Here is a 27,884-nt window from a genome sequence, read left to right as displayed (position 1 = left end):
TTCCACAAAAAATGTTACTGGTGCAAGTCCTACTCAAAAACACCTCCACAATATTTATCATTAATACATGTCCCAGACGAAACAAAAACCAGGATTCAAGTCTGTTTCCAGCTTTGTTTGAAAAATTACAACTAGAAGATTGACAGGAAGTTACAAGAATGTACCACACTAGCAGAAAGTATTTATTCTGCTTCATGGCGAAAAACAACAACAGAGAGGAAGTTAAAGTAATTATTCACTGCTGAGTTGGCATACATGTTACTGGGTCAACAGTTAGCACTGTCTGATGTGCCGAAGTTTAAAGTGGCATAAAAATAATGTTAGTTCACATTCATGTCACTATGAATACTAGCTTGAAAGTGGAGTAGAGAAAAGGACAAAGATTTTTTTTGTTTTGACATTTATGAATAATTAGATTGGTGAAGATGTGGAGTTATATTTTGGAGCCCATATGATAAGACTGAAGGGAAAGGAGTGGGATAAAATTGTATATTATGTCCAGAACAGAGGAACCTGAGATTATAATAGGGTACTGGAGTACATAGGATACCTTGGATTGTACTATAAACTAGGCTGGGAGAATTTTCCTGTGGAGAAGGTACTTTCCTGGGAGCTTTTCCCTTGGTTTCCTAGTTTAGGTTCTGACTCATGACTACAGCCTCAGTCACAGAGTAATAGGGTTATGTAGCAACTTCCCACTCCAGTAGAGATGAGAGCGCCAGGAGGGCTGGACATGAAGGGTGATTTGGTTTGGATGGTGGGTCTTGATTGGGGTTTGATGGGAGAGAGTTCTAGTTTGTATTCTCCTGTTTCATTGTGGGGTTTTTTTAAGGACAATTTGTCATCTACACACACAGTAGATGGGCTTTGGTTCCTGCCCTAGAGGATACTACCTGTTTGTTCCACTACAGCAGATACAACTTATCAGTGGCTCCTGAGTGGTGGCTTTAAGGATGCTGCCCATAGATTTGGGATGTGAGGTCCACTGTGGGAGTTGACTAGCTCCTGAGACGTGGGTTCTTGGCTATTTGTTGAGGTGAGTGTGAGAGGATTCATAAGGAAGAGACCATTTTTTAGATGTAGACCAGGTATTTAGCACTGATATCAGACTCAGTGGTCTTGTTGAAAGTGTCTTCTTTGGAGCACTCACAACATTGGCTAAAAGGGATGCTACTATGCAGTTCAAGCTACTAAATGTAAGATCTTTTGTTAATAAAAATGCACTTTCTGTTTGTGGACTTTGCAACAGTGGTTGTCCTTTTGGACCCTTGGTTATTCCTGGATGCCCAGACAGCAGCATTAATACTGAAAACAGACCTTTCTTACTGAGGGATTTTGGGTTCTGAATTTTATTTTCCTATTGCTCTGATAAAGTTATACCCTGTTCAACCATAGTACAGTAGCAGTGATAAAACAGATTCCTAAGGAACTCTATAGGAGAGAGCTTTTTGGTCCCCATATCACCACTAAATGAAACCTACTGTACCGGAAATGAAGGAGTGGAACCACTTACAGTTTGATTATCAGTGTCTTATGATTAAGGGTAGCAAAAGCTGCAAACATATCTGATATCAGTAAAGAACACGGACTTTCATCTGTCAGTTGAAGAGTGCTCATTGCACAAACTAATGCTAACTACACACTCTGTTAGGACAAGTCCCTAACAGACTGAAGGTAACAAAGAGCCCTGTTCCATGCAGAGGCCCCTGAAGTTGATTATCCAACTACTTTCTTGATCTTTCCTCCAACAGGGAGGTTTGAGATGATGTATGACTATGTGTAATTAGGTCTCCAATTTCATGAGGTCGTTTTTCAAGCAAAGATTGCACTTCAGCACTTTTTGAACAGATCAGCATTCTGCCTTCCTTAAGAAAGCACTGATAACAGGGGCCCAGCTAATGAGACAAAGTTCCTAATGGTAGCACAAGACATGACAGGTATGGAATCTGACCAGAGGTTGTCACAGGGCAAGATATTGTCTCACCCATCCAGGACAGTGGATGCATTCATGACCTCTTGCTTAGTGCAAAAGTGACAGGCTTAAAACACAACTAATCTCCTTTGTAAAGAAGATGGAAAATCACTCAAAGCACTCAGATAAAGAGACTGCTCCAGGGAAAAACAGTCAGTCTTGATGAACCAGGCTCTTTACCATTCTGAACAACTGGACGGGCAATTCTTCACTGTGTCTAATTTGGACACAAAATTCTTTGCCTCTATTCTAAATAGATAAAAAAATAATATGGGCCAGACCCTCAACTGGTGTAAATCAACATATTCCATTGACTACAATAGAACAATGCTGATTTATACCAGCTGTGGTCTGGCTTGATATATTCCCATGAAGTAAGTAAACAGACAAACACACATGACTATAACTATTTTACATTTATGGTCAAAATGAATAAAATGTGTTTTAAAGATAATCTTCATCCATGCTTATTAGAACATTAAGTACTCTGTAATGGTTTTTTATTCACATACATTTAATTTGTAATAAAGGTTTTAGTTAAGATCACACAAACTCTTTCAGTGTTCGCTTTGTTAATTATATTCTGTTTTAAATGCATCAATCTATATAGATTTCACTATTTTTACCAACAGAATATTATAATCTTCCTCCTTACAAATATAAAATAAAAAAAAATTAGTGGTAATCCTTTCACATCCCACTGTGGGCAAGTGTCAAAAAGCCAGAATATTTCCAAGGTTCTCCAGAGTTCCACTATCTGTATCTGACCCATGTTAAATATTCTTATTACAATTACTTCAAATGAATACAAAAGCTTTGTTTAATCCTAACCCTGGGGAAATGATATACACTAGGCACAAGATGAAAGACCCACAGATACTGTGCTGTTTGAATGCACTGCATGTTCTTAACATGGGCTATAAAAAAAGACCTGTTTTAATATCTCAAATGGAACATTCAAAACATCATCTAGCTGCAAAATAAATATCATAAACCTGATGTGAGAGAAGGAGGACACAGAAACATGCCTTTTCATACTATTGAATTTTTGATATTGGTTTATGGCAATATTTTTCAAAATTATTAGTTTTCTTTTGATAATATGACCAATTATATTAATTAAAATGTAGGAGATCTTTTCAGCAATGTAAATGTAGCAGAGTTTAATCTACCTGTCATTCTACATCTTTATAATGTTCATTAACTTCTGTATCTTATATTTCAATTATTCTCTTTGTAATTACCAAGTGAAGAAGGGGGTGATTTTAACTAGCATTTCCTATACAATGGCCTACAGGTCAAAGCATATGGCATAATTTCATATAATGTTTTATATAAATATAAAATATATATAAGCACTAAAATATATATACAAATACATTTTCCTTGGCTATTAGAACTTTATAGCATCTACTCTGGATAGTGAAAGGGTACACATCCATCTACACAGATATAGAATCTCACAGTGGAGCCCATTTTTCTTCAAAAGTTTCCATGCTCTCTCTAAGATAAAAGATAATTTACTCCATGGATAAAGAGGATCTCAAGCCTCTGTCCAATTCTTTTTAGCAGGAGTAGTCTCAGTTGTCCAGTGTTTGAATATAACCTCTTTCTGTTCTTACTAGGATAAACAGCCATGGCCATTTACAAATTGTATTCAAATTAACAACTGCCAATATACTAAAACACCATGGGCCCGATTTACAAAGAAATTGAAAGATCTTAATAATGAAGATTGGCCTATAGAGAAGGTACTTTCCTGGAAGCCTTGCCCTTGATTTCCTATTTTAGGTTCTGACTCATGACTACAGCCTCAGTGCCAGAATAATAGGGTTATGTAGCAATTTTCAAAAGTCCCTAAGCATGTTAGTGCTTAAATACCACAGAAGCCAATGGGATTAGGCTACTAACCTGCTAAGGTGTTTTTTGAAAATCCCACTAAATAACTATTTGCATCTTTAGGTGCCTAAATACTTTGTAAATCTGGCTCCATGGCCAAACGATTCACATTTGGGCACTTAAAGTTATGGTCCTAAATCCATATTTAAGCACCTTAATAAAATTGGCTTGATTTTCATAAATCCTAGAGCACGCTTCAATTCAATGGGATTTGTTGGTGATGAACACTTCTGAAAATCAGGCCACCTTTATTTGGGAACCCGCATTTGTATTAAGGAGCTTAGTTTGAAACCAGGTTTGAAAGTTTTGCCCAAAATTTAAAATAAGCATAGACATGATATCCATCGGATAATATATGGCAAATCTCTTTCCTCAGCTTCTACATGATGTGCCATTAAGATACATATTGTCAGTGACCCAAATGGTATTTCTGGCAGAGTAAAAGTAATTAGTAGCACTTATTGCTGGGTTTGAAGCAATCATGGACTCTCACAACCACTCACATTAAATAAAAGCCATAAAAAGGCATTTGGGGAACTCCTTGTAGGACTCCCACACAGCACAAAGGCAGTAAATTCAAAGTTACTGCCTTTTAATTGTTGCAGTATACTCCTCCCTGTGTGCTGAGGATGGAGTATGTTTTTAGTTTACTACTGTCTTTGTTGGAGAGTATTTAGTGGAGTGAGATAAGCAGTCCATGCCTGAAATTTTGTTTTGTCAAATCCAAATCTGGCAAAAACATCCAGCATGTGTATACTTTTTGATGCCACTAACTGGATTTTTGTATGCAAAGTTCATTGATATTGATAATGACGATGGATATGCTGGAAACAGTCTAAGTAAAAGAATTAACCCAACATGGAACTAATACATTCAACTGTAATATCATAATTTATAGAAAGAAAATGAAAATATAAAATGAACTGCTTGAATCAATGGATGTAGACTAACTGGTGTTAGAGTTAGCAATAGATCTTGCTATGATGTTAAATGTTATCTTTCCTTGGGAAAAAAAAAGTTCACATTTATTCCACATCTTGTCATGGAATATTTGTTCTGATCTTTCCAGTTCTCTGTGATCTCTGTTTCATCCATTTTCCCAAATTCCCCATTCACTATTTCTTCATTATCACTCAAAATGTATATAACCATCTGGGAATTATCACTTATTACTCAACGTTTAGAATGAAGTTTAAAAACTAAATGTAAATACTGTAAAAGTAAAAAAACCGTCCTCAATGTCACCACATATATTAAGTGTTTAAACAAATATTTCCCTTTTTAGGACAAGGAAAAGAAAGAGATAAAATTCTGTGCAGATTTGGCAAACCTACCCCCTGAAGTTTTGTATACACCATAACATCTGAATAAGAGATGGAAACCACTTTCACTATCCAGCTACCATTTGTAGGGAACAACATTCAAAAGTAGTCAAAGGCCTTAGAGTACCCTTACCTCATGGATGAAATACAACTAGGCTTGGCTTAACAGAGAAATCTTCAATGATCTTAAACACAAAAAGGAAGCTTACAAGAAGTGGAAACTTGGACAGATGACTAGGGAGGAGTAAAAAAATATTGCTCGAGCATGCAGGGGTGTAATCAGGAAGGCCAAAGCACAATTGGAGTTGCAGCTAGGAAGGGATGTGAAGGGTAACAAGAAGAATTTCTACAGGTATGTTAGTAACAAGAAGAAGGTCGGGAAAGTGTGGGACCCTTACTGAATGAGGGAGGCAACCTAGTGACAGATGATGTGGATAAAGCTGAAGTACGCATTGCTATTTTTGTCAGCTCCGAGACTGCTGCATTGGGCAGCACATTATAGGGAAGAGGTGAGCAGACCCCAGTGGTGAAAGAACAGGATAAGGACTGTTTAGAAAAGCTGGACATGCACAAGTCTATGGGGCTGGAACTAATGCATCCGAGGGTGCTGAGGGAATTGGCTGATGTGATTGCAGAGCCATTGGCCATTATCTTTGAAAACTCATGGAAATCGGGGTAGGTCCTGGACGATTGGAAAAAGGCAAATACAGTGCCCATCTTTAAAAAAGGGAAGAAGAGAATCTGGGGAACTACAGACCTCAGCCTCACCTCAGTCCTTGGAAAAATCATGGAGCAGGTCCTCAAGGAATCCATTTTGAAGCACTTGGAGGAGAGGAAGGTGATCAGGAACAGTCAACATGGGTTCACCAAGAGCAAGTCATGCCTGACCAACCTTATTGCCTTCTATGATGAGATAACTAGCTCTGTGGATATGGGGAAAGCGGTGGACGTGGATATATCTTGACTTTAGCAAAGCTTTTGATACTGTCTCCCACAGTATACTTGCCAGCAAGTTAAAATAGTATGGATTGGATGAATGGACTATAAGGTGGATAGAAAGCTGGCTAGATCATCAGGCTCAACAGCTTGATGTCTAGTTGGCAGCCAGCATCAAGCGGAGTGCCCCAGGGGTCAGTCCTAGTGCCGGTTTTGTTCAATATCTTCATTAATGATCTGGATGATGGGATGGATTGCACCCTCGGCAAGTTTGTGGATGACATTAAGATGGGGGAGAGGTAGGAATAGGATAGGAATAGGGTCCAGAGTGACTTAGACAAATTGGAAGATTGGGCCAAAAGAAATCTGATGAGGTTCAACAAGAATAAATCCAGAGTCCTGTACTTAGGACGGAAGAATCCCTGCTACAGGCTGGGGACTGACTGGCTAAGCGGCAGTTCTGCGGAAAAGGATCTGTGAATTACAGTGGACGAGAAGCTGGATCTGAGTCAACAATGTGCCCTTGTTGCCAAGAAGGCCTATGGCATATTGGGTTGCATTAGTAGGAGCACTGCCAGCAGATCAAGGGAAGTGATTATTCTCCTCTGTTCGGCACCGGTGAGGCCACATCTGGAGTATTGTGTCCAGTTTTGGGCCCCCCTCTACAGAAAGGATGTGGACAAATTGGAGAGAGTCCAGCAGAGGGCAACGGAAATGATTAGGGAGCTGGGGCACATGACTTACGAGGAGAGGATGAGGGAACTGAGGTTATTTAGTCTGCAGAAGAGAAAAGTGAGGGGGGATTTGATAGCAGCCTTCAACTACCTAAAGGGGGGTTCCAAAGAGGATGGAGCTCGGCTGTTCTCAGTGGTGGCAAACGACAGAACAAGGAGCAACGGTCTCAAGTTGCAGTGCGGGAGGGCTAGGTTGGATATTAGGAAAAACTATTTCACTAGGAGGGTGGTGAAGCACTGGAATGGGTTACCTAGAGAGGTGGTGGAATCTCCATTCTTGGAGGTTTTTAGGGCTGGCCTGACAAACCCTGGCTGGGATGATTTAGTTGGGGTTGGTCCTAGGAGGTTGGACTAGATGACCTCCTGAGGTCTCTTTCAACCCTAATCTTTAGGAAAAGAAAAAAAAACACATTTAAAGCCTTAATTCTCCCCTACAGATAATCAGAATCATATATTCTTATTTGCCCAACTGTGCCCACCTACACTGTAGCTGCACCATGTGTTGGAGGCACAAGGAGTTGTTGAAAACTACCTTAATGCACACCTAAACTGCACACCTTAATGCATCCTTTGGGGAACAAGATGCCTCAAAGTGCTAGGGGATAGATGGAAAGAAGGTGGGGCCATGGCTTTGCTAGACCACTCCGCTGAGCTGGCTGGGCACTCAGGGAGAACTACATTGCACCAATTGAAAGGGGGTAACATTGGGTTTACTCCCTTTGTGCTGTGGGGACGCCTGCAAGTTCCCCTTGGGGGCAAGAAGCTCAACACCACACAGTGAGAACTGTGCCTAAAACACACAATTCAAACCTTACTGAGTAAAGTACTTAAACAGATTAAATTAATAAAATTTTGCAGCCAGAGTCACTGTTATATCATTATACAATAAATACTTGGAATATTTCCATCTATCAATAATGCCATCTGTCCCATCCAATACAAATGGACTACAATCCATATGGCTTATTTTTTCTATTGATTACTCTGATGAATGAGTTAGCAAAACCACTCACAAAATCGTCATATTACATGACACTGTCATGAAAAAGATGCGAAGAAAAGAAAAACACAAGATGATACTTATCTGGAAAACTATCAGTTCAATCTACAGGAAGTTTTAGAAATGCTATGCTATAAACTTAAAAAAATAAATAAATAAAAAATAAAAGGGAGAAGCTCTAAATGTTAACTACTAGGTTAGCCAGAAACTGCCCTACTGCTGAACACACAAAATTATTATTAGTAATTATTTATATTACAGTAACTTGTAAAGTGTGCTACCTGCTTTACAGACATTCAGGAAGAGGCAGTCCCCGCCCCAAAGAATGTACAAGATGCATGAAATGTGGAGGAACAGAGGAGAAGAGTTACAACATACAAAGTGATTTGAGTGATGATTCCACATGGCTTGTTACTTCCAATTATTTTTTCGCCTTTGACTATTCATATTCTTACCCTTGCCTATATTCTATTTTAATTGCTTCTGCTATTATCTTTTGTTTTATCTTGGCTTTAACCCTTGCCTATCTCTCAACTATTTAATTCCACCATAATCACCATGTAAAAACAATCCATATGACTTGCTGACCCATTGTTTCTGGCTTGGGCCCTGTGCTTCTCCCTTTCCCCTTCCCCTGGGGAAGGGGAAAGGGAGAAGGAGAAAGAAAACTCTTTTGCCCCATAAGCTTCCCTTGTGCCTCACTGCTGGTGTTGTATGTCCCTCGGGACTGGGCTTTTAAAAGGATTGCCTTTCTGAAGAAATAAGAACTGGTGCTGAACTTAAATACCTCTCTGACATCCTCTGTCTAGCTTTTAAAAAAATTCTTAGTGAAACCTTGTTTGCGAAGAATCTCACAATGTCAAAAGAAGATTCTAACAATGTCAAAAGAAGCAAGGGAAGCTTTTCAATTACCATCATGCAACACTCAATACTTCTACAGGCATTTTGTGATAACTAAACATTTATATGTCTGTAACACATTTCAGCCAGAAGGATCCCAAAGTGCTCAACACTGCATAGGTAAGGAATCACTCACCAACACTAAAATGTTGCCATACTCAGTGTTGAACACAGCGGCTGTTGAGCAGCACCCAGGTATGATACACAAAAGCTTACAGAAGAAAATGGAAATTCCTGTTGCCATCTAAATCATAAGTGAAATTGGCCTAGATACTGGGGTTAGCTTCCCTATTCTTACAAAAAATACTCTTTTGATCTTTAATAACCATAGATGGTCAGGATCTTAGCTTTCTGGTTCATCTGAAAGACAACACCTCCAAGAATACTGTCATCTGCTAACACCATCCTGGGGTATTGGTTCAGTACTGAATCACAGGGAAGAGTGTGTGATGAGCCACTATGGAATTCATGCAGTTATCTGTGCTTTCCTTGGAAGTCTAATAAATGTACTGCCCAGGCCTAACACTACTTCAATTATAAAATCTGGTAAGATTACAGACAGAAGCTATATAATTGCAGGAAACTGATGGTACCTGCATGAATGTTCTTAAATAATCTTTTACCATCACCTCCCTTTCATAATTCAGTATCTCTGATGTTATCTTGCCTTTGAATCAAATGGAACAACAGATCTTTATTTACTGAAATAGACAAAACAAAACAAAACAATTTAAAATCTTAGAAATTAGATGTCTTTCAAAACCCAGTAAATTTTACACAAAGTTCAGAAGCCTAAATTTATGAATTTACTTTGAGATCGACACACTTCTAAAGACCAAGAGAAATGAATTTTCTGAGAACATTTTGCAATATATTTCATAACAGCAGTGAGTTGGTTCTTAACCTGTTTTCCTCCATTTGAAGTTAAACTATTGCATAAGTAGAATGAGACGAGTACCTTTTACCAAGTATTAGGGGTTTTCTTCCCCTTTCACATTCTTTCAGTCTCATTTTAATTTAATGTCTATTAAATACTTGCCAGTTATCAGACATTCCCAATAGCAATTATAAATAGAATTATAATTCCATCTAACAGAAGCCAGGAGAAAAAAGATATAATTTAATGCTAGTATATATGAGTACTGACCTGCTCACTGCCTTTTAAGTTAGAGACTTACAGAGCAAAATTATAGAGAAAAAGATCAAAGGAGAAAACTAAAAGCTCCAAGTGATACTTCTGGATAGAAGGCCAAGGGATGTAGAGTGGGATAAGAGGGCTCTGACAAAAAGAACAATCAGTACGTAGTCTCCCTTTGTCATACACCCATCTTTTCGCATTTTATCTAGCAACAGCAACTGCAGATGGCTGAAGTCATAAGAAGTGAGATAAAGGATGTGGCCTTATTTTACAATGAAGAAGTCAGCAAATAACTAGTAATGGCAGATGTAGGTGTGCATTGACCAGGTAGTCAACTCACAAATTGCAAATGCAGATGCCAAACCTCTTATAGAATGGCCTGGTCTTTCTGGGTGATAAGTCTTTAACCTTATGGAATAAGTATTTAATCTACTGAGCTACTCTGACTTTCTGTTCCTCTTTTAACTTTAACAAACTTTAACAAACAACAAATTATTATTGTTTGTAAAATAATGAGTGCAAGCTCGGTAAAACTTTAGAATTCACTTTATATACAGGGAGGCTCTCCCTCTGTTGCAACGAAGAGGGCCAGGAAAACAAGAGGTTAATTAACTTAAAACTCCAACAGGTGAAAAAAAAACCCAGCAGGGAATATCCTTCCACATAGATTCTTTGTCTCCTTGTTCACAACTGGAAATGTTTTTCAAGGATGGGGGACCTGAAACTATAAAAAAGAGGGGCAAACACATAACCCTGTACTGTAGATGCAGCTTACAAGCGACAAAAGGGGTTTTACCATTGCTGTAGGAACATCACCGCCTCGAGCAACAGTAGCTCAATTGACTGAAGCATTTTGCTAGGGGTTAGGTCAGCATACCTGTGACATTCAGGGGTGTGGATTTTCACATCCCTGAGTGCTGTAGCTATGTTGATGTAAACTTTAAGTGTAGACCAGGCCTAAGGCTCAAATCCAGGACTTCAACAGTGCCTGTCTGGGGAGTTTTCAGCTCTCACGTAGGCTCTTCAGGCAGAGAAATCAGACAGCACTGCAGTGAGACATAACTGAGCTCTAGGAGAGATAGAAGGGGATATATGCTTAGGCACATATCAGTGTAGAATTCCTGAGAGGGAGATGAACTTTTCCTGGTAATTCCCTGTAGGATTCACTTTTGCCTGGCCAGTGACATATTTAGCTGTGAGATGGCCATGAGGGATTTTCCATTCCTGATCTTCCTCTCATTCCTTCCCCATTCTCCCCTTCCTGTCCCCCATAATACATATTATTCTCCCATAACTGAATTTCATCTCTGCTTTCTCTCTAACATAGAATATCTGGAAGGGAAAGAAGCTAGAGAAAAGAAAAATGAGAGATGAGAACTAAAGCATAATGTGTCATTTCAGCTTTCCAGGTCAAAGAAAAATGGAAAGGAAATCAGTGGATTGGTGCTGATATACCAGGCTTGACTAACACATCTTTTACTAACTGCTTCTGGTAAGTGAAGCCATGCAATGTTTCTAATTGTTGCTGCTCAGTACAGTGAGAGAAAAGGTATATATGACAAACAGCAACAGATATTAACTGAAAAGGCATCTGAAATGAGGAAAAAACCTAATATTTGGTAAATGAAATTGCTTTAACTGAAATGTAATTATTTATTTGTATTGCAGTAGTGCCCAGAAGATCCTACAGGTCCCATTATGCTAGCCACTTCACAAATACATAGTAACAGACAGCCCTTGCTTTGAAGAATTTACTATTTAAACAGATTATGTATACAGACAAAGAGTGGCAGATAAAACAAGGGCACAGAGAAGTAATGTGGCTTGCTAAAAGGTAACTTAGCCAGAAAATAGAAGAGCTAGGAACAGAAGAAAGGTCTCTTAGCTCTCAGACTAGTTCCATATTCATTATATCATGCTGCCGCTGCATGATAATAGTTCTTTAATATTTTGATAAGTATTTGCAAAAATTGATGATACAGGGTTTGCAGGAAAGTAAACATTTGGGAGTTGTGGAAACGGTAAAAGCGTAACAGTTGTGGTGTTACAAGAAGGAAGTTTTTGTTTAATGATAAAACCCAGTTATATAAATGTAACTGTATGTGCAACTCTGTGCAGTCACATTGGATGGAAGCTTGGTAATTAAATTATCCAAGGAGGTCAGGTAGAGTGGCTACTACCACCACTATGCTTCTGTCCCCAGAAGCCTTTACAGCTACTCTGAGGGAAAATGGGCCCTTTTCCGACAGAAATGGTCTATAAGGGACTGCTCCGGGCAGCAGGCAGAGAGAAAATCTGATCAAAATTATTTGATTTGGGTAATGTAATCAAAATCACTAAAGGATGTACGGGATTTCTACTGGAACTTAACTTGGCTGCCTCTGGTTGTGTCTAGTTGTACAAGATGGAAGTGTAATCGGGGTACAGTTATGTAAAAAAGAGTAATCACAGTATAAGGGATGTTAGGCAAAAGAGAATTTTGTGTGTGCATAGGAAAAAGAAAAGGAAAAGGGGAGGAATGATGGGAACACTGAGCCTTGGGGTGGCTCTGGGGGATCAGATTGTTGCTTTGGTGGGTGTACATGAAAACTCTGTGGGCATGGGAGGCAGTCATACCTTGTGTAAAATTAATATGGCTAATATAATGTTATGGAGGTTAAACTATGGAAGGAATGTGCATTTTCCCAGGACGTGTGCAATGTATATTGGAGAAGGGGTAAAAGAAATGCAAACAAAACATGGTATTTAATTAAAATCCTATTGGGGCTCCAAAAGGGGCCACAATAGGTTGCGATTTCTTTTTCAGATCTCTGTGTGATTTGGAGCAGGAGATGAAAGTGGAAAGTAATCAGAACTCTAGTGGAAGTAAAATGTTTCCCTTTTAAGACAGTGTCTGAGCTGCTAACAGTTTTGGATCCAGAAGCAAGCTAGTAAGCCTCTGTGTAAATGCAAATTACCTAGTTGATGGGCATAAAGGAGCTGCAAATAATGAATACATCTGGTCAGCAAACAAGCTACTAGAAGATTCAGATTATGGCCCTCCAGGAAAGGGAGGTGAAAAAACAAGACAAGCCTGAAAATAAGGGGGACAGGTTAACCTTAAGGGGGTGGTGGGTGGGTGGGGAAACAAGAACAGGGAATGGGGGTGGGGAAATTGGAATCATGTTCGCTAAGGGCAGGAATGGGAACAGGGACACAGGTGTAAGGCTCTGTGGTGTCAGAGCTGGATGGGGGACACTAAGGAAGGAAACTGGAATGAAGCTTGCTGAAAGTTCACCCCAATAAACATCGAATTGTTTGCACCTTTGGACTTCGGGTATTGTTGCTCTCTGTTCATGTGAGAAGGACCAGGGAAGTAAGTGGGTGAAGGAATAAGCCCCCTAACAGGTATCAGTGAAGTAATTTGGACAGTCGGAAACCACCTTCATTTTTTCAATGTAGGTAACGATGCCTAATGAATAGTGCTCATTTCTAACACTGAAGATAGTGATAACAAAGGAACTAAACAAAACTATGGGTTTGATCCTGTGGCCCTTATTCAGACTAAGCTCCCATCAACTTCATGTTCATGCTCTACAATATCATCTTCATAGACAGGACCGGCTCTAGGCACCAGCAAAGCAAGCTTGTGCTTGGGACAGCACAATTTCAGGGGACTTTTTTTTTTTTTTTTTTTTTGCTTGGGCAGTTGTGCTCTCAGAGCTTGGGGCGGCAAAAAACCTAGAGCCTGTTGCTAGAAGTATATTCTGTATATATAAACACATACAGATGCTCACCCACACACTTCTCCATGGTCCCTTCTTTTAGGCTCAATTTGCTTCTGTCCTACACAATTTATGTATTGTATTTTGTACTCTTCTATATTATTGACATCAAATATATAGAATTATTCAACAGAAGTTTTAGAAAAACATTATTTATGCAGGAGAAATTAATCTCACATCATTATGATACTCTACTAACAATTTTTTGGTGTTCCATAAATAAGCCTTGGCAGTTGAGAAGTATGATGTATATTATTTAGGAACAATGTTAAATACAAATACCTCAATAATCACAATACACTATCGTTTCTCCGTTAAATTCAGAAAATTCAACAATCAAACACAAGTCTGAAAGCCCTCTAAAAATTTAATTAAATCTGTGGTTTATAATGTCTGGTTTGGAAGAAATGAGCTCTGAATTGAATAATTTTATTTGCACAGTTACACACATGGAATGACAAACTGAATAATTCCAATCTATGCACTGTTTGCTCTTATTAGGTAACCAGTAGGTTGCTATTCATTCATGCCTATCTTTGGCCACTGCTTGAAATGAAAAAAACCTCTTTTTGAATAACAGAATATTTTTGTTTGGCTGGCTGTTTTATTTGGCTAGAATAGAACATTATTTCATCCTATGGTGCATGAAAGAGGCCCAGGGCTGTAGTACTGGGACACCAGCAAAGAAAGGGAAAACACAATAAAAGGAGAGAGAAAATCCTCTCTCTTTAATGCACAAACCTTTCAGTGTGCAGCCACAGTGTCCTGGTCTGTCACAGAAAAGTAATACTAAGGCTTTCTCCAGTTTGGTTCAAAAGGATTTGTTAAGTAAGTGCCAGACCCAGGAAGGCTGGTGGTCTCCTGGCTTCCTTGCCTCCACAGATTAGGAGAAGGGGAAGAAGTACAGCTCTCTAGTTTCCCAAGGCCTTCAAGTCTCCTGGCTCTATTCTATTCTGGTCAGAGGAGAGAGAGAAAACACTCAATTCTCCCTAAGAATGCCTAATCTATTATTGATGGGCCAAGGTGAGACTCTTCTGTTTCCAGCTGGCAGGCCAAGCAGCTTCTCAGGAAAGAACAGGCCTCCCTTTGATAGAAGGGAGTTACCTCTTTCCTTGCCTTAGTGTGGCTTATACATAAACCATCCTTTACCAGTAAAGGCCCCAACACACTAAGAAAAAACAGCATCCAAACCTCTCTTTCCCGAGCATGATTATTGAGGAAGTGGTAGGAAACTGATTAGAGCAACATTTAATCTCCACTGATATTTTTAAGATTCTTCCAATCTATCTTCAGGCCAAGCAATGGCACAGAACTGTTGTAATGATTGACAATCTCCCACGATGATTCACAACACTGAAAAATGTGATGCTTTTTAATCTTTCCTCTGCTTTTAGAAAAGGAGTACTTATGCTTATGCTCAAATAAATTTGTTAGTCTCTAAGGTGCCACAAGTACTCCTTTTCTTTTTGCGAATACAGACTAACACGGCTGCTACTCTGAAACCTCTGCTTTTGACACTGCCACTCATGAGGGACTGACCTCCTTATGGGACCTGACTGAAGTTTATGAAGTGGCTCTAAATTGGCCTTTTTAAGAAATCCCACAGAGTGCTGCTGGGGAGCGAATCCTTCTCCCCAAAAGCTCTCAGATATGGAGTCCGCAAGGTTCATATCTGTCACTGCTCTTACTTAAATTCTCTTTGAGACAACCGTGAGCTGACATGGGCTATGATACCAGCAATATCCTGACGACATGCAGTTCTATATGCATTTTTCACTTTGCCCAGACAGCTCCATCTCCCAGCAATTTCAGTACATGGAAGAAATATGAGAGTGGATGAAGAATGTCTGGGTCACACTGTATCCAGTAAAGACTTAAAACAGACTAGGAGGAAAAGGGAAGTGTTTCCAAAAATTGGCAACCACCACCAATTTGCCATCAAATGAGGGCACACACTTCCCATAGACAAAATGGTGTCTAGCCTCATGACCATGTTGCACTCATCACTACCCTTGACAAATAGCTAGACAAACCAAAAGCACCTTCCTCCCTAGTTAGTTAGTTGTCGGCTAACATGAAAAACTTGACTCTTCTCTCTCTGACAATTCTTGTGGTCCTGGAATAGGACTGCGTAAGATGTTTTTGAAATTGTTGCATCAGTACATCATGAGATGATCCATCTCCTAAATGATTCAAGCTGAAGAGAGCATATTACACTGGTACTCTGGAATCTGCACTGGATTACCATTCATTAATAGTTCCACTTAGAGGTTATGATATTGATCTACAAAACTCTTAAATGAGTAGAAGCATATTATCTTAAGGACCATGTTACCTTAAGGAGATGACATGGCAGCTGCAATCCTCTGACATAAATATTACTAACAGGTATAAATTCTAAGAAGAAAGAGATAGGGCACATTCTCCACAGGAAACAGGAAGAGTTTAAGGGCTTGTCTACACTTAGAAACTTTACAAACTACCTGTTATGGAATAATTTTTCTGGAATAGCTATTTTGGTAAATTTCCAAGTGTAGATAAGCCATAAACCACCTTATTCAGATCATGCTGAAATGACTCACCTTTTTGCCAATACATTCCCCCTGAGAAAGGACTGGAGCAGATGAAAAAAACTCACATTATGCCCCCAAAAAAGAAGCTACAGGAAGTGCAACATGCAAAAATAATACAGGTTGAATTAAGAAACTGAGATCCAAGGTTAGTAGAGCTAAAAGAGTGTAGGCGAAGGCCAGGAACTCTAGAGAGCCAGCACGCTCATTCTCAGAGAAATGGAAGGAATTATTCATTAGAGTTCCCTTCCGATAAATGATGGAGAAATGTGATGGGCTTTGAATAAAATTGTGTGCATCCCTCCTCATTCAGAGAGAGGGCTGCACTGATGCAGAGGAGCTGAAAGTGGAGGGGGGAGAAATAGGGGGAAAGGAAGGTTATTGAGCAGAGTTCAGAAGATTCTTTGAATATTTGTATTATACATGAACTCAACTTCAAAACAGTTTCTTCTGCTCCAACTATCTGTTCCCCTTAGAAATCAGAACACTTTGAGTCACTTATGGTAATTATCTCAAGTTTATCAACCTGTAAAATGGGTACTATGCAGAAGTGTAGTGACCATTCATTATTTCATGCCTATAAAGTTCTTTGAGATCATTCAAGAAAAACTGGAACAGGAATATAAAGTATTATTATTGCATCATAAGAAATCATTGTGCAAATTATTATATTGTCAGAGAGGATGAGAGTCACTAACAGCAAACTTGCTCAGGACGGAATTTGGCCTTATGTGATCAGGTTAAAAATAAGCAGCAAAAGCTAATGAACTCCATTTACATGAAAATATCGCTTATAATAAATACAGAAACAAGGAATCAGCAGAATAATTCAAAAAACGTTCAGAGAAACTGCCCAACACCTTTACAGAAGATACAGAGACAGAACTATTTCAAACTGAATATTGTTCAAATTTTTTCAGGAGGGATTGGCTGTTCTTAAAGAATTCTTTAACGTATTGCTTTGGGGAATTAAGACAAAGTTAGTGATAACTTTCTATTAAGCAATTTTCCTTCTCAATTGTGCACAGCCACTTATGAGCCAGAACATAACAGCTCAATCAAACCTTATTATATCAGTTTTACTTGAACCCCTCGGAAATGCAGAGAAAATTCTGATATTACTGTAAGACTTAGAAAAACCTTTTTATAAATTGACTTTTTTTAAAAATAGAAAGAAGAAAATGGATCTTACCTTTTTAAGTTCGCTTAATTTCTTTTGCCATATAGCGCGAGCGACACGAATGTACTTGCTATCAGTTACATAACAATTTGCCATAAGGATGTGGTGGAGTTCAGTGTTGTGGCTCATAGCTTTAAGGACTTTCTCAACATGGCTTAGGGAGACTGTAGCTTCAGTTTGTATGCCACCACCGACAAGCTGCATGGTACAAGGTACTAATGCAATCTGTCCAGCACAGTATAGAACTTCTCCAACCTAGAAGAAAATAAGAAAAAAAACAAGTTTGAATTTTTGTTTCCTTTTTCTAAGCATTCTCTTTCAGCACTTGCTGTTCTCTGTCATCAAAGAAGCACCTCTGACTTTGCCACAAATGGAGCAAGTATGCCAACCTAAAGGTCATTTTCGACAGGGATTTAGTTACAGTATAAAAGTATCACATTGTAATAAACTTTAACCTAAGAGTTAATACACGGATGGTCAAATGTGCATAATCTTTAAAGGAATCAGCTGTGAACTGATGAAGTAAGTCTAGAAATATGTAAATTTAACCTTTCACTATGTCACAATATTTCTCTGCAATCACTGAAAGGGTTTGTGTCAAGTTAAAAAATAAGTTGTTTACAGCCTGGCAACTCAGGTACGCAGAAAAATTGATCTTTTTAGTTCTACAATATATGGACAACAATATTTTTCATTATTTTAAGGCAATCATATCAAGGTAACCATTCCCGACAGTCTATTAGCCTAACAGCTCTGTTTGACATTAAATTTTGCTATTGTTTCTACAACATGCCAATCCCCAAATATGCTGAACGGTTGGCTGCTTCTGCTTTCTCCAAGTACACTTGTACAATCTACAAAGTTTCCATGAGTTTAAACAGGTGGAGTTATGGGCTACTGTATTTTATGGCAGGTTTCAGAGTAGCAGCCGTGTTAGTCTGTATTCACAAAAAAAAAGGAGTACTTGTGGCACCTTAGAGACTAACAAATTTATTTGAGCATAAGCTTTCGTGAGCTACAGCTCACTTCATTGGATGCATTCAGTGGAAAATACAGTGGGGCGATTTATATACATAGAGAACATGAAACAATGGGTGTTATCATACACACTGTAAAGAGAGTGATCACTTAAGATGAGCCATTACCATAGCTAAGAGAAGCAAAGTGTGTGTTGTGTGTCAAAGCAAACCTGGTGGCTGAACGTTGTGACTTTGTCCTCACCCATAACTATTTCACATTTGGGGACAATGTATACCTTCAAATCAGCAGCACTGCTATGGGTACCTGCATGGCCCCACAGTATGCCAACATTTTTATGGCTGACTTAGAACAACGCTTCCTCAGCTCTCGTCCCCTAAAGCCCCTACTCTACTTGCGCTACACTGATGACATCTTCATCATCTGGACCCATGGAAAAGAAGCCCTTGAGGAATTCCACCATGATTTCAACAATTTCCATCCCACCATCAACCTCAGCCTGGACCAGTCCACACAAGAGATCCACTTCCTGGACATTATGGTGCTAATAACCGATGGTCACGTAAACACCACCCTATACCGGAAACCTGCTGACCGCTACTCCTACCTACATGCCTCCATCTTTCACCCAGACCACACCACATGATCCATTGTCTACAACCAAGCTCTACGATACAACCCCATTTGCTCCAATCCCTCAGATAGAGACAAACACCTACAAGGTCTCTATCAAGCATTCTTACAACTACAATACCCACCTGCTGAAGTGAAGAAACAGATTGACAGAGCCAGAAGAGTACCCAGAAGTCATCTACTACAGGACAGCCCCAACGAAGAAAATAACAGAACGCCACTAGCCATCACCTTCAGCCCCCAACTAAAACCTCTCCAACGTATCATCAAGGATCTACAAGCTATCCTGAAGGACGACCCATCACTCTCACAGATCTTGGGAGACAGGCCAGTCCTTGCTTACAGACAGCCCCCCAACCTGAAGCAAATACTCACCAGCAACCACACACCACACTACAGAACCACTAACCCAGGAACCTAACCTTGCAACAAAGCCCGTTGCCAACTCTGTCCACATATCTATTCAGGGGACACCATCATAGGGCCTAATAACAACAGACACACTATCAGAGGCTAGTTCACCTGCACATCTACCAATGTGATATATGCCAGCAATGCCCCTCTGCCATGTACATTGCTCAAACTGGACAGTCTCTACGTAAAAGAATAAATGGACACAAATCAGACGTCAAGAATTATAACATTCAAAAACCAGTCGGAGTACACTTCAATCTCTCTGGTTACTCGATTACAGACCTAAAAGTGGCTATTCTTCAACAAAAAACCTTCAAAAACAGACTCCAACGAGAGACTGCTGAATTGGAATTAATTTGCAAGCTGGATACAATTAACTTAGGCTTGAATAGAGACTGAGAGTGGATGGGTCATTACACAAAGTAAAACCATTTCCCCATGTTTATCCCTCCCCGCTCCCCATTCCTCAGACGTTGTTGTGAACTGCTGGAAATGGCCCACCTTGATTATCACTACAAAAGGTTTTCTTCTCCCCCCCTCCCTCGCTCTCCTGCTGGTAATAGCTCATCTTAAGTGATCACTCTCCTTACAGTGTGTATGGTAACACGCATTGTTTCATGTTCTCTATGTATATAAATCTCCCCACTGTATTTTCCACTGAATGCATCCGATGAAGTGAGCTGTAGCTCACGAAAGCTTATGCTCAAATAAATTTGTTAGTCTCTAAGGTGCCACAAGTACTCCTTTTCTTTTTGCGAATACAGACTAACACGGCTGCTACTCTGAAACCACCAAGGAACAGGACACTAATGATTGCTGAAGAAGAATCTTACTGGGGCCTAGAGTGTTGGGTTTACCTTCCAGAAATCTAATTACAATGCCTGTTTGCTTCAAGAGCTAATTGGTTGCCAGATATACTGCTCATACAGGGTATCTGATCAATGTATGTTATTTCGTGGCTAAAGCATAGCTACTTTGGGCTGCTTTTCACAAGCTTACCGGACAGCACTCTCAAGACCTACATTCTCAACCATAGCTAACAGAGGAAACATTGGTTCCAGCTGTTCAGACATCTTCAGGACTTACTAATTTAATGTCAACACCAAGATCCTTCATTCCCTTATTCTTTATTTCTCTAAAGAGTCTAAACAATTTCTGAGCAGTGAATGTTACTCCACATGACACGAAAACTAAGTACAGAAGTTGGATGTAGAGTGGGTGTAAGCAGCTTTGAAGCCAGCACAGGAAACATATTGCTGTAAGTAGAGAGAGCTGGGGAAAAACTCTGCTTCACTATGTAAAATGGATTGTGCAAGAATTCTTTATGAGAAATTTTCCAGAACTTTTTGTATAAACTGTATAAATGCCTCAAAATTAAGGCCAAGTAATAAAGAAATCTGTGTCCTGGAAGACATGGCAATCAAACCATGTGACAGACCCATATGCAACTCCAAATCTGTCCTCATATCTGTCTGTGTCTAACAAAAGACTCACACATGTAACTATTGGAAGAGTGTCTTACACAATTTGGCATACAAATTCTATGATTAGCAGCTGAAGAGGGGGAGGAGGCACAGAGGAAGCATAATAGAATAGCTGACACCCATCAAATGATCTTTTAAAATTGTATAAGATGTCTAAAATATTGTTTTGATCATGCTATATATAACCCCAAATTTTGAAAAAAGAAATGCAAGCAATATTTTGGTTAAAAAGAACAAATGGTCTTTTTTTTTTTTTTTAAAGACTCTTCTATTTTAAAATACGTGCCACTGAACAAGGGAGTCCAGCCAGCTATCAAGTGGCATATTGACAAGATAGGAAGCAAATCCAGGAAGATATGATTCAGAGGGGCATAGGTTTATTTTTGAAAAAGAGGCCTTTGTTCTCACCTCCGCTAAATTAAATCTTTGGATAAGACAAAGCCTCTAGTGCAGGTAATTTGCAATCTCCTATACAGAAATCTCCCCAGCACCACTTCTCTTTCCCCTGTTAGGCCCCTGGCTTTACACGCATCACCCATGTTAATTACTGGGTAGACAGAAGAGCTGTTCAACCAGTTCATTTCCTCTATTCTTGAACAGATTGTTTGAGACATAATATGAATACTAATTAATGATAAAATATCTGTCAGTGTTTTAAAATATGCACTAAGACAGTATTTTCTTAAAGTCTCCTGGATAGTTCCAATACAATTAGCCCTGCTGGTCATAAGCAGGGTCAAAACAAAACTCTGAAAGATTTGAGCAAAACTGGCAACACTTTTGGCTCAAATTCCATGGGAATTGTGCAGTGATTTTTTTTTTAAAAACCCAACAACCTTTTTTCACCTCTCTGTTCTTAACATACTTGTTTGCATCTTAAGACATAAGTAATAGAAAAACTGTATTCCCAAGATGCCACCATGTTATAAAAAGATGAGTGTCAGTGGGGAGAAGAAGGAGAAGGAATCAAAACAAGGTCATAGATTTTCAGCAACTATTTTACAGAGGGACAGAGCTTAAGTTAAAAGGAGAAGGGGAAGCATATCCCTCTCCTCCTCTTTCCCAATGGCTTGGTCATGGCATACAACTATCAAAAACCAACAAGGGCAAAGCAGCAAAGAACGAAGTGTTTTAGCAGGTTTCAGAGGGCAGTCTGTACAACGTTTTAAATACTATACAGAAAGGCGATAGCAAAGTAAAAACTCATCTAAAGCTGGGAAGGCTCCATAATATCTCATTTGCAGTATTGAAATCATACAACACTATGTATGATGGCAATCCTTGTGTTGTGAAAGTGCTGGGAAAAACCCTGATAAAGCTTTGCAACAGTTTCTTTGGAACCTCTATGACGACAATGGAAAATTTAACACACTACAGTTTCACAGAATATCGAGTCCAGAGAACCAACATTATCAGTGGAAACTGAACTGCAATATAATTGTTATGCATTCACACACCAATGTCATGATTACATTGGCACTGTGAATTTTATTTCCATTGTAGCCCATTAAAATATTTCCTATGTTAAAATTCCATTAAAGATCTGATAAATCAGCAAATGAAAGCGCTCTCTGACTTAAGGCTTGTCCTTCTGGGCCAAATTCTGATCTCAGTTACATCAATCTACATCCAGAGTAACTCCACAGGAGACAATGGAATTGATTTGGATTCAGATTGTTGTAAATGACATCACTGTGATTCTACAGATTCTTGCACCTTGTGCACCACTTTACACCTGTGCAAAATGCAAAAGTGAGTCTAATAAACTAATCATTCTATGTTCATTTTGCCTCAGTGTAAACGACTACATAAAGTGCAAGGCAAAGGAGAAACAGCCCCCAAAGTCTTTAATTCTGCCTGTTACGGCTAGGAATGCCAACCTTTCATGTGGGTGAATTCTCTTATATATTCTAGCGGTGCTGCAACATCTAAGCACAATACTAAGCCAAATCATGGCACGTTCTGAGTGCTGGAGCAAAGAAGTAAGGAGGTGTAAGGTACCCTCTTACTTCCAGTTGCTGTCTACCCCTAACACTGCTCTCACTGGGAGAGGGAAAATAGACAGCAGAACTGAAATGTAACCTTCTTCTCCCCCCCCCCATCAAAATAAGGTGAGCAGGAAGGAATGGCTGGGGTCTTGGTCCTATCTCTCCAACATGCCAGGAAGAGTAGCTGCATCAGTGCATAAGATGGTGTATGCTGTGCCAGGTATAGATCCAGTACAGTGTGCTCTCAGCACAGAGAAGCTCACAAATTGAGAGTGTCAAATTCCCTGCTGGGCTACTTCTGAGGAACCACAACAATGCACTGCTCCTTACTCTGGCTCATGGCAAATCTATGATTGAGTCCACAAGGGGTGAGATTACAGAGAAAAAAATATTTGTCACTTTAATTCAAACACAGTATAATTGTACCTCCTTTATTTATTATTTCATAAGAAATAGCTCATGTGTATAAAATTGATGATTCCACTTAATAAAACAGGTGAGTCAATAACCCACAATGTATTATTTCACATATTCAACTTTTTGAGCAGGACATGCCGACTTTTTGCTGAAGTTAGACTCCTTTTCCACTAGCACAGATTCTAAATCAGTGCAATTAAGACCACTTTGCAATTTACACTCATTGTCTAATAAACTGTTACCAGCCACCTACACTTTCCTTCACTAAGCAGGGAGGAGAGATAATAACTGATGACATCAAGAAGGCTGAGTTTAATGCTTATCTTGCATTAATCTTCACTAAAAAGGTTAATGGTGACCAAATACTCAACACAATTAATATGACAACAAAGGGAAGAAACATAATGCAAAATAGGGAAAGAACAGGTTAAAGAATATTTAGATAAGTAAGTCAGTGGGGCCTGATGAATTTCATCCTAGGGCACTTACGGTACTAGCTGAAGCAATCTCAGAACCGTTAGCAATTATCTTTGAGAATTCATGGAGGACAGGCGAGGTCCCAGTACCTCTCTTTAAAAAGGGGAACAAAGAGGATCCAGGGAATTAGTCCAGTCAGCCTAACTTTAATAATTTGTTCCAGTGTCTTTCCAGGTATCAAACAATTAATTTGTAAGCACCTTGAGGATAATAGGGCGATACATAATAGCCAAAATGGATTTAGCAAGAACAAATCATGCCAAACCAATCCAATTTCCTTCCCAAATGGGGAAAATCAGAAGTGTCGTATGTAAGACATGGGAGGTAATAGTCCTGCTCTATTTGGCACTGGTGGGGCCTCTGCTGCAGTACTGTCTCTAATCCTGGGAAGCAACACTTTAAGAAAGATGTGGACAAACTGGAGAGGGGCCAGAGAAGAGCAACAAAACTGATCAAAGGTTTAGAAAACCATACTGATGAGGAAATGTTATAAAAGCTGGGAATACTTAGTCTTCAGGAAAGAAGACTGAGGAGGGACCTTATAACAGTCTTAAAAAAGTTGAATTTGTTTATCTTAACAAAGAGGAGGTTAAGGGGTGACTTGATTACAGTATGTAAGTATCGACATAGGGAACAAATATTTAATAATGGATTATTCAATCTAGCAGTGGAAGTTGGCTGGAAGTTGAAGCTCGACAAACTCAGAGTGGAAATAGGGTGTAAATTTTTTTACTGTGAGAACAACTTACCAAGAGCCATGATAGATTCTCCATCACTGACAATTTTTAAATAAAGATTGGATGTTTTTCAAAAAGAAATGTCCTAGGAATTATTTTGGGGAAACTCTATATGGCTTGTGTTATACAGAAAGTCAGACTAGATGATCACAATAGTGCCTTCTGGCCTTGGAATTTATGCATATGTTAAGGGCTGTTATAAAGAGGATAGTGATCGATTATTTTCCATGTCCACTGAAGGTAGGACAAGAAGTAATGGACTGAATCCGCAGTAATGGAGATTTAATAGGTTATATTTTAGGAAAAACTTTCCAACAATAAGGGTAGCTAAGTTCTGGTGGAATCACAAACATCGGAGATTTTAAAGGACAGGTTGGACACACCCCTCTTGGAGATGGTCTAAGTTTACTTGGTCCTGCCTCAGTGCCGGGGGCTGGACTTTATGACCTCTTGAGGTCCCCTTCAGCTTGATACTTCTATCATTCTGTGAACTGAAACATAATGAAAATTACACATCCAGAAAATATTCCAGAAAATTAAGTGCTAATGGAGCTAATTGGGTGCCACTAATGTAGCTGATGCTTACAGATGGGGGGGAACACCTTCGTATCAGGAATAATTGAGAGTGTTATTTAGAATAGAATACAGTAACTCCTCACTTAACGTTGTAGTTATGTTCCTGAAAAATGCAACTTTAAGTGAAACAATGTTAAACGAATCTAATTTTCCCATAAGATTTAATGTAAATACAGGGGGTTAGGTTCCAAGGAAATTTTTTGGGCAGATAAAAGGCATTATATACTGTACAGTACTGTGGTTGGGAGGTGCCCCGGCTTACCCCACAAAGGCACAGCCTGCTGTAGGCAAGGACACAAGGAAGCACCTTGTGTAGGAGCAACAGCAGCTTCCCCCCCAGAAGAACAGGCACCAACTTTACCAGGGGATGCTCCAGGCCCGCCTCTTCCCGTCCCCACTCCGCTCCAGGTCCGCCTCTTCCCGTCCCCGCTCCACCTCCTCTCAGGAGCACGCTGCATCCCTGTTCCTCCCCCTCCTTCCAGAAAGTCCTAAGCGCCTGTTTGGTGGCGGGGGAAGTGCTGGGAGGGAGGGGGAAGGAGGCGGAGAAGAGGAACTTATGCAATGCTCCCTTGTAAAGTCACTGCTCTTCCACAGAATCTTACAACCAGTGGACAGAGCAGGCAACTACTACTCTTAAACAACGTTATAAGGGAGCATTGCACAACTTTTAACAAGCATGTTCCCTAATGGAGCAGCGACGTAACTCCAAAACAACATTAAGCTGGAGAACATTAAGTGAGGAGTTACTGTAATTAAACCTTTGGATAAATATAACCTGATAAGGTCAAATTAAGCTGATATCTAAAGGGAAATCATGCCTTTCATGCCTAAGGCCCCATCACACATCATGGGGCTGGTTCAGTTAACCTTAGGATCAAAGATGTAAGGTAATGAAGGAAACTAATAATTTTATCTACATTGTCTTCAGTTTAGCTATCTTTGCTATAATGAAATATTGGCTAATTACCTTATGTGAATGATTGCAACTAGCTTACCTGTGTATGCATAAGAAATAGAGGATTATCTTCAAAGCAATGGTCCACAGACAATCTGCAATGCCTATTCTTCCTCTGGGGAAGGTCCTGCTGTGTTAAGAGGCTTGTCATCTTATTAGAGAGCTATAAAGGAATGCCCTGGACCTGATCCTGCCTTGTCAAGTCTGCTTAAACTTTGAACAGAGAAAGTATAAGTTGTAAGATGGAGATCTTTCAAATAATGATTTGGAATAACCTGGAAAATGCTTGAAAAGACTTTAACAAACTTTACATCTAAGCTGCCTTTGGATTCTGACCTGTTGGGATGATTCCAGAGAGACTTTTACAAGTGAGCAGTTTATACATCTCTGTTATGAAACTGACCTAAGGACTCTACACATTTGTATGTATATTGATCTTTTGACCATTTTTAATGCTCCTCTTTCTTTTTCCTTTTATTATTAAGCCTTTAGTTTTAGTTACTAAAGGATTGGCATCAGTGTGATTATTGGGTAAGACCTGAGACTCATACTGACGTGGGGATAAGCGTCCAGTCCTTTGGGATTAGCGAACCTCACAGATGGTGAATCAGGTTTTCGATACCCCTCACTATATTAGACTTGGCTGTCTAGATGGGAATCAAGGGCTGGATTGCTTACAAGCGATTGTATTTGGCTTCTAGTTAACCATTATGGTTTTGAAGACACTGTTTTGTTACTGGCTTGGTGACTCTAATTACAGAATGAATCACCAGTTTTTGAGATTGCCTGCCCTATTCCTTGCAGTCTGTCTTGAGCGAAACATTCTCAGTATGGCCCATCCAGGCCCCTGGTCACAGTGTTGCAGCCACTCCTGTATCCCACAAATCAGTTCAGAGTGAGATTAGTACTTAGTCTGCTCACAGGAGGCCATGAAGTGGGTTTCCCCTCTCCTCTCCTTTGTACAGGGAAAGGTGGGCACCTTTGATGACTGTAATCAAAAACATATTACAGAAGCTGCTCTCCATGGTCCCCTACCCAGTCAGGGTCCCAGGTGTGCAGCCAAACATGCAGCAGATTCAATGGTCTGGCTGCAGACACCCATCGGAATGAGGCCATGCAGTGACACCAGGTAGAGGCTCAATGATTCTATCAAAGATGTAACTACATGGATGGAACATCCATTTAGCCTAAGATCTTTAATTCAACTTTGCATTAGGACTGATGATTAGCCAATGGAGCAAGCTCAAGAAAAACAGCACACTGCCTGATCATAGCCAGCCAGAACTCTTCTGTGGTTCCAGTTGTCCGACCAGACCCTGGACTTATACAGTTGATCCAGCCCAGCCCCACCTCTCTGCAGACAAAAAGAATCACTGACAGGCATTGGGGTTGTGTCCAAATTGAGGGATGCCTGGGAACATTGCAGCAGGGTGCCTGGCCAAGGTCTGACCCAGCCCTGGGTCAGGAAATACCAGAGCCTAGCCCCATTACGGGGGAGGTGGGGCGGCTAAAGTTGGGTTGGGTTGGTGCTTTAGTCCATCTGAATCTTGGTAACCTCTAACCACCACATTACCCAACTCTGTCACCTTCTTTGACTCCAGTGGTCTACCATGCTCAACTTCCACTTACAAGGAGTTTGTTAAGGGGCATTGAATTCCCATCCTCTGCAAGGACTTCCCTGAGCTTGTCAATGCTATTGACGGATCGCTTCTCTCTTCAGGCCCCATCACATATCAGACAGTCCCCTTTGAGGTCATTACTTTGGCAAACTTGTAGTTTTGGGTCATTTGCACTCTTTATTTGCTATTCA

At 39.8% G+C, this 27,884-nt stretch overlaps 1 protein-coding gene across 1 annotated transcript in view; it reads right to left on the bottom strand.

Moving 5' to 3' along the window:
* The window catches only part of DPH6 (diphthamine biosynthesis 6), a 389,640-nt gene that overhangs the window by 78,643 nt on the left and 283,113 nt on the right, over nucleotides 1-27,884 (bottom strand). Inside the window, 1 exon segment of the mRNA XM_038405768.2 lies at nucleotides 17,428-17,670. Coding sequence (XP_038261696.1) covers nucleotides 17,428-17,670 — 243 coding nt within the window.

Source organism: Dermochelys coriacea, chromosome 6 (genome assembly GCF_009764565.3).
Source record: "Dermochelys coriacea isolate rDerCor1 chromosome 6, rDerCor1.pri.v4, whole genome shotgun sequence".
In the NCBI taxonomy this organism is placed as follows: Eukaryota; Metazoa; Chordata; order Testudines; family Dermochelyidae; genus Dermochelys; species Dermochelys coriacea.
This window is presented reverse-complemented; position numbering and strand designations above follow the sequence as displayed.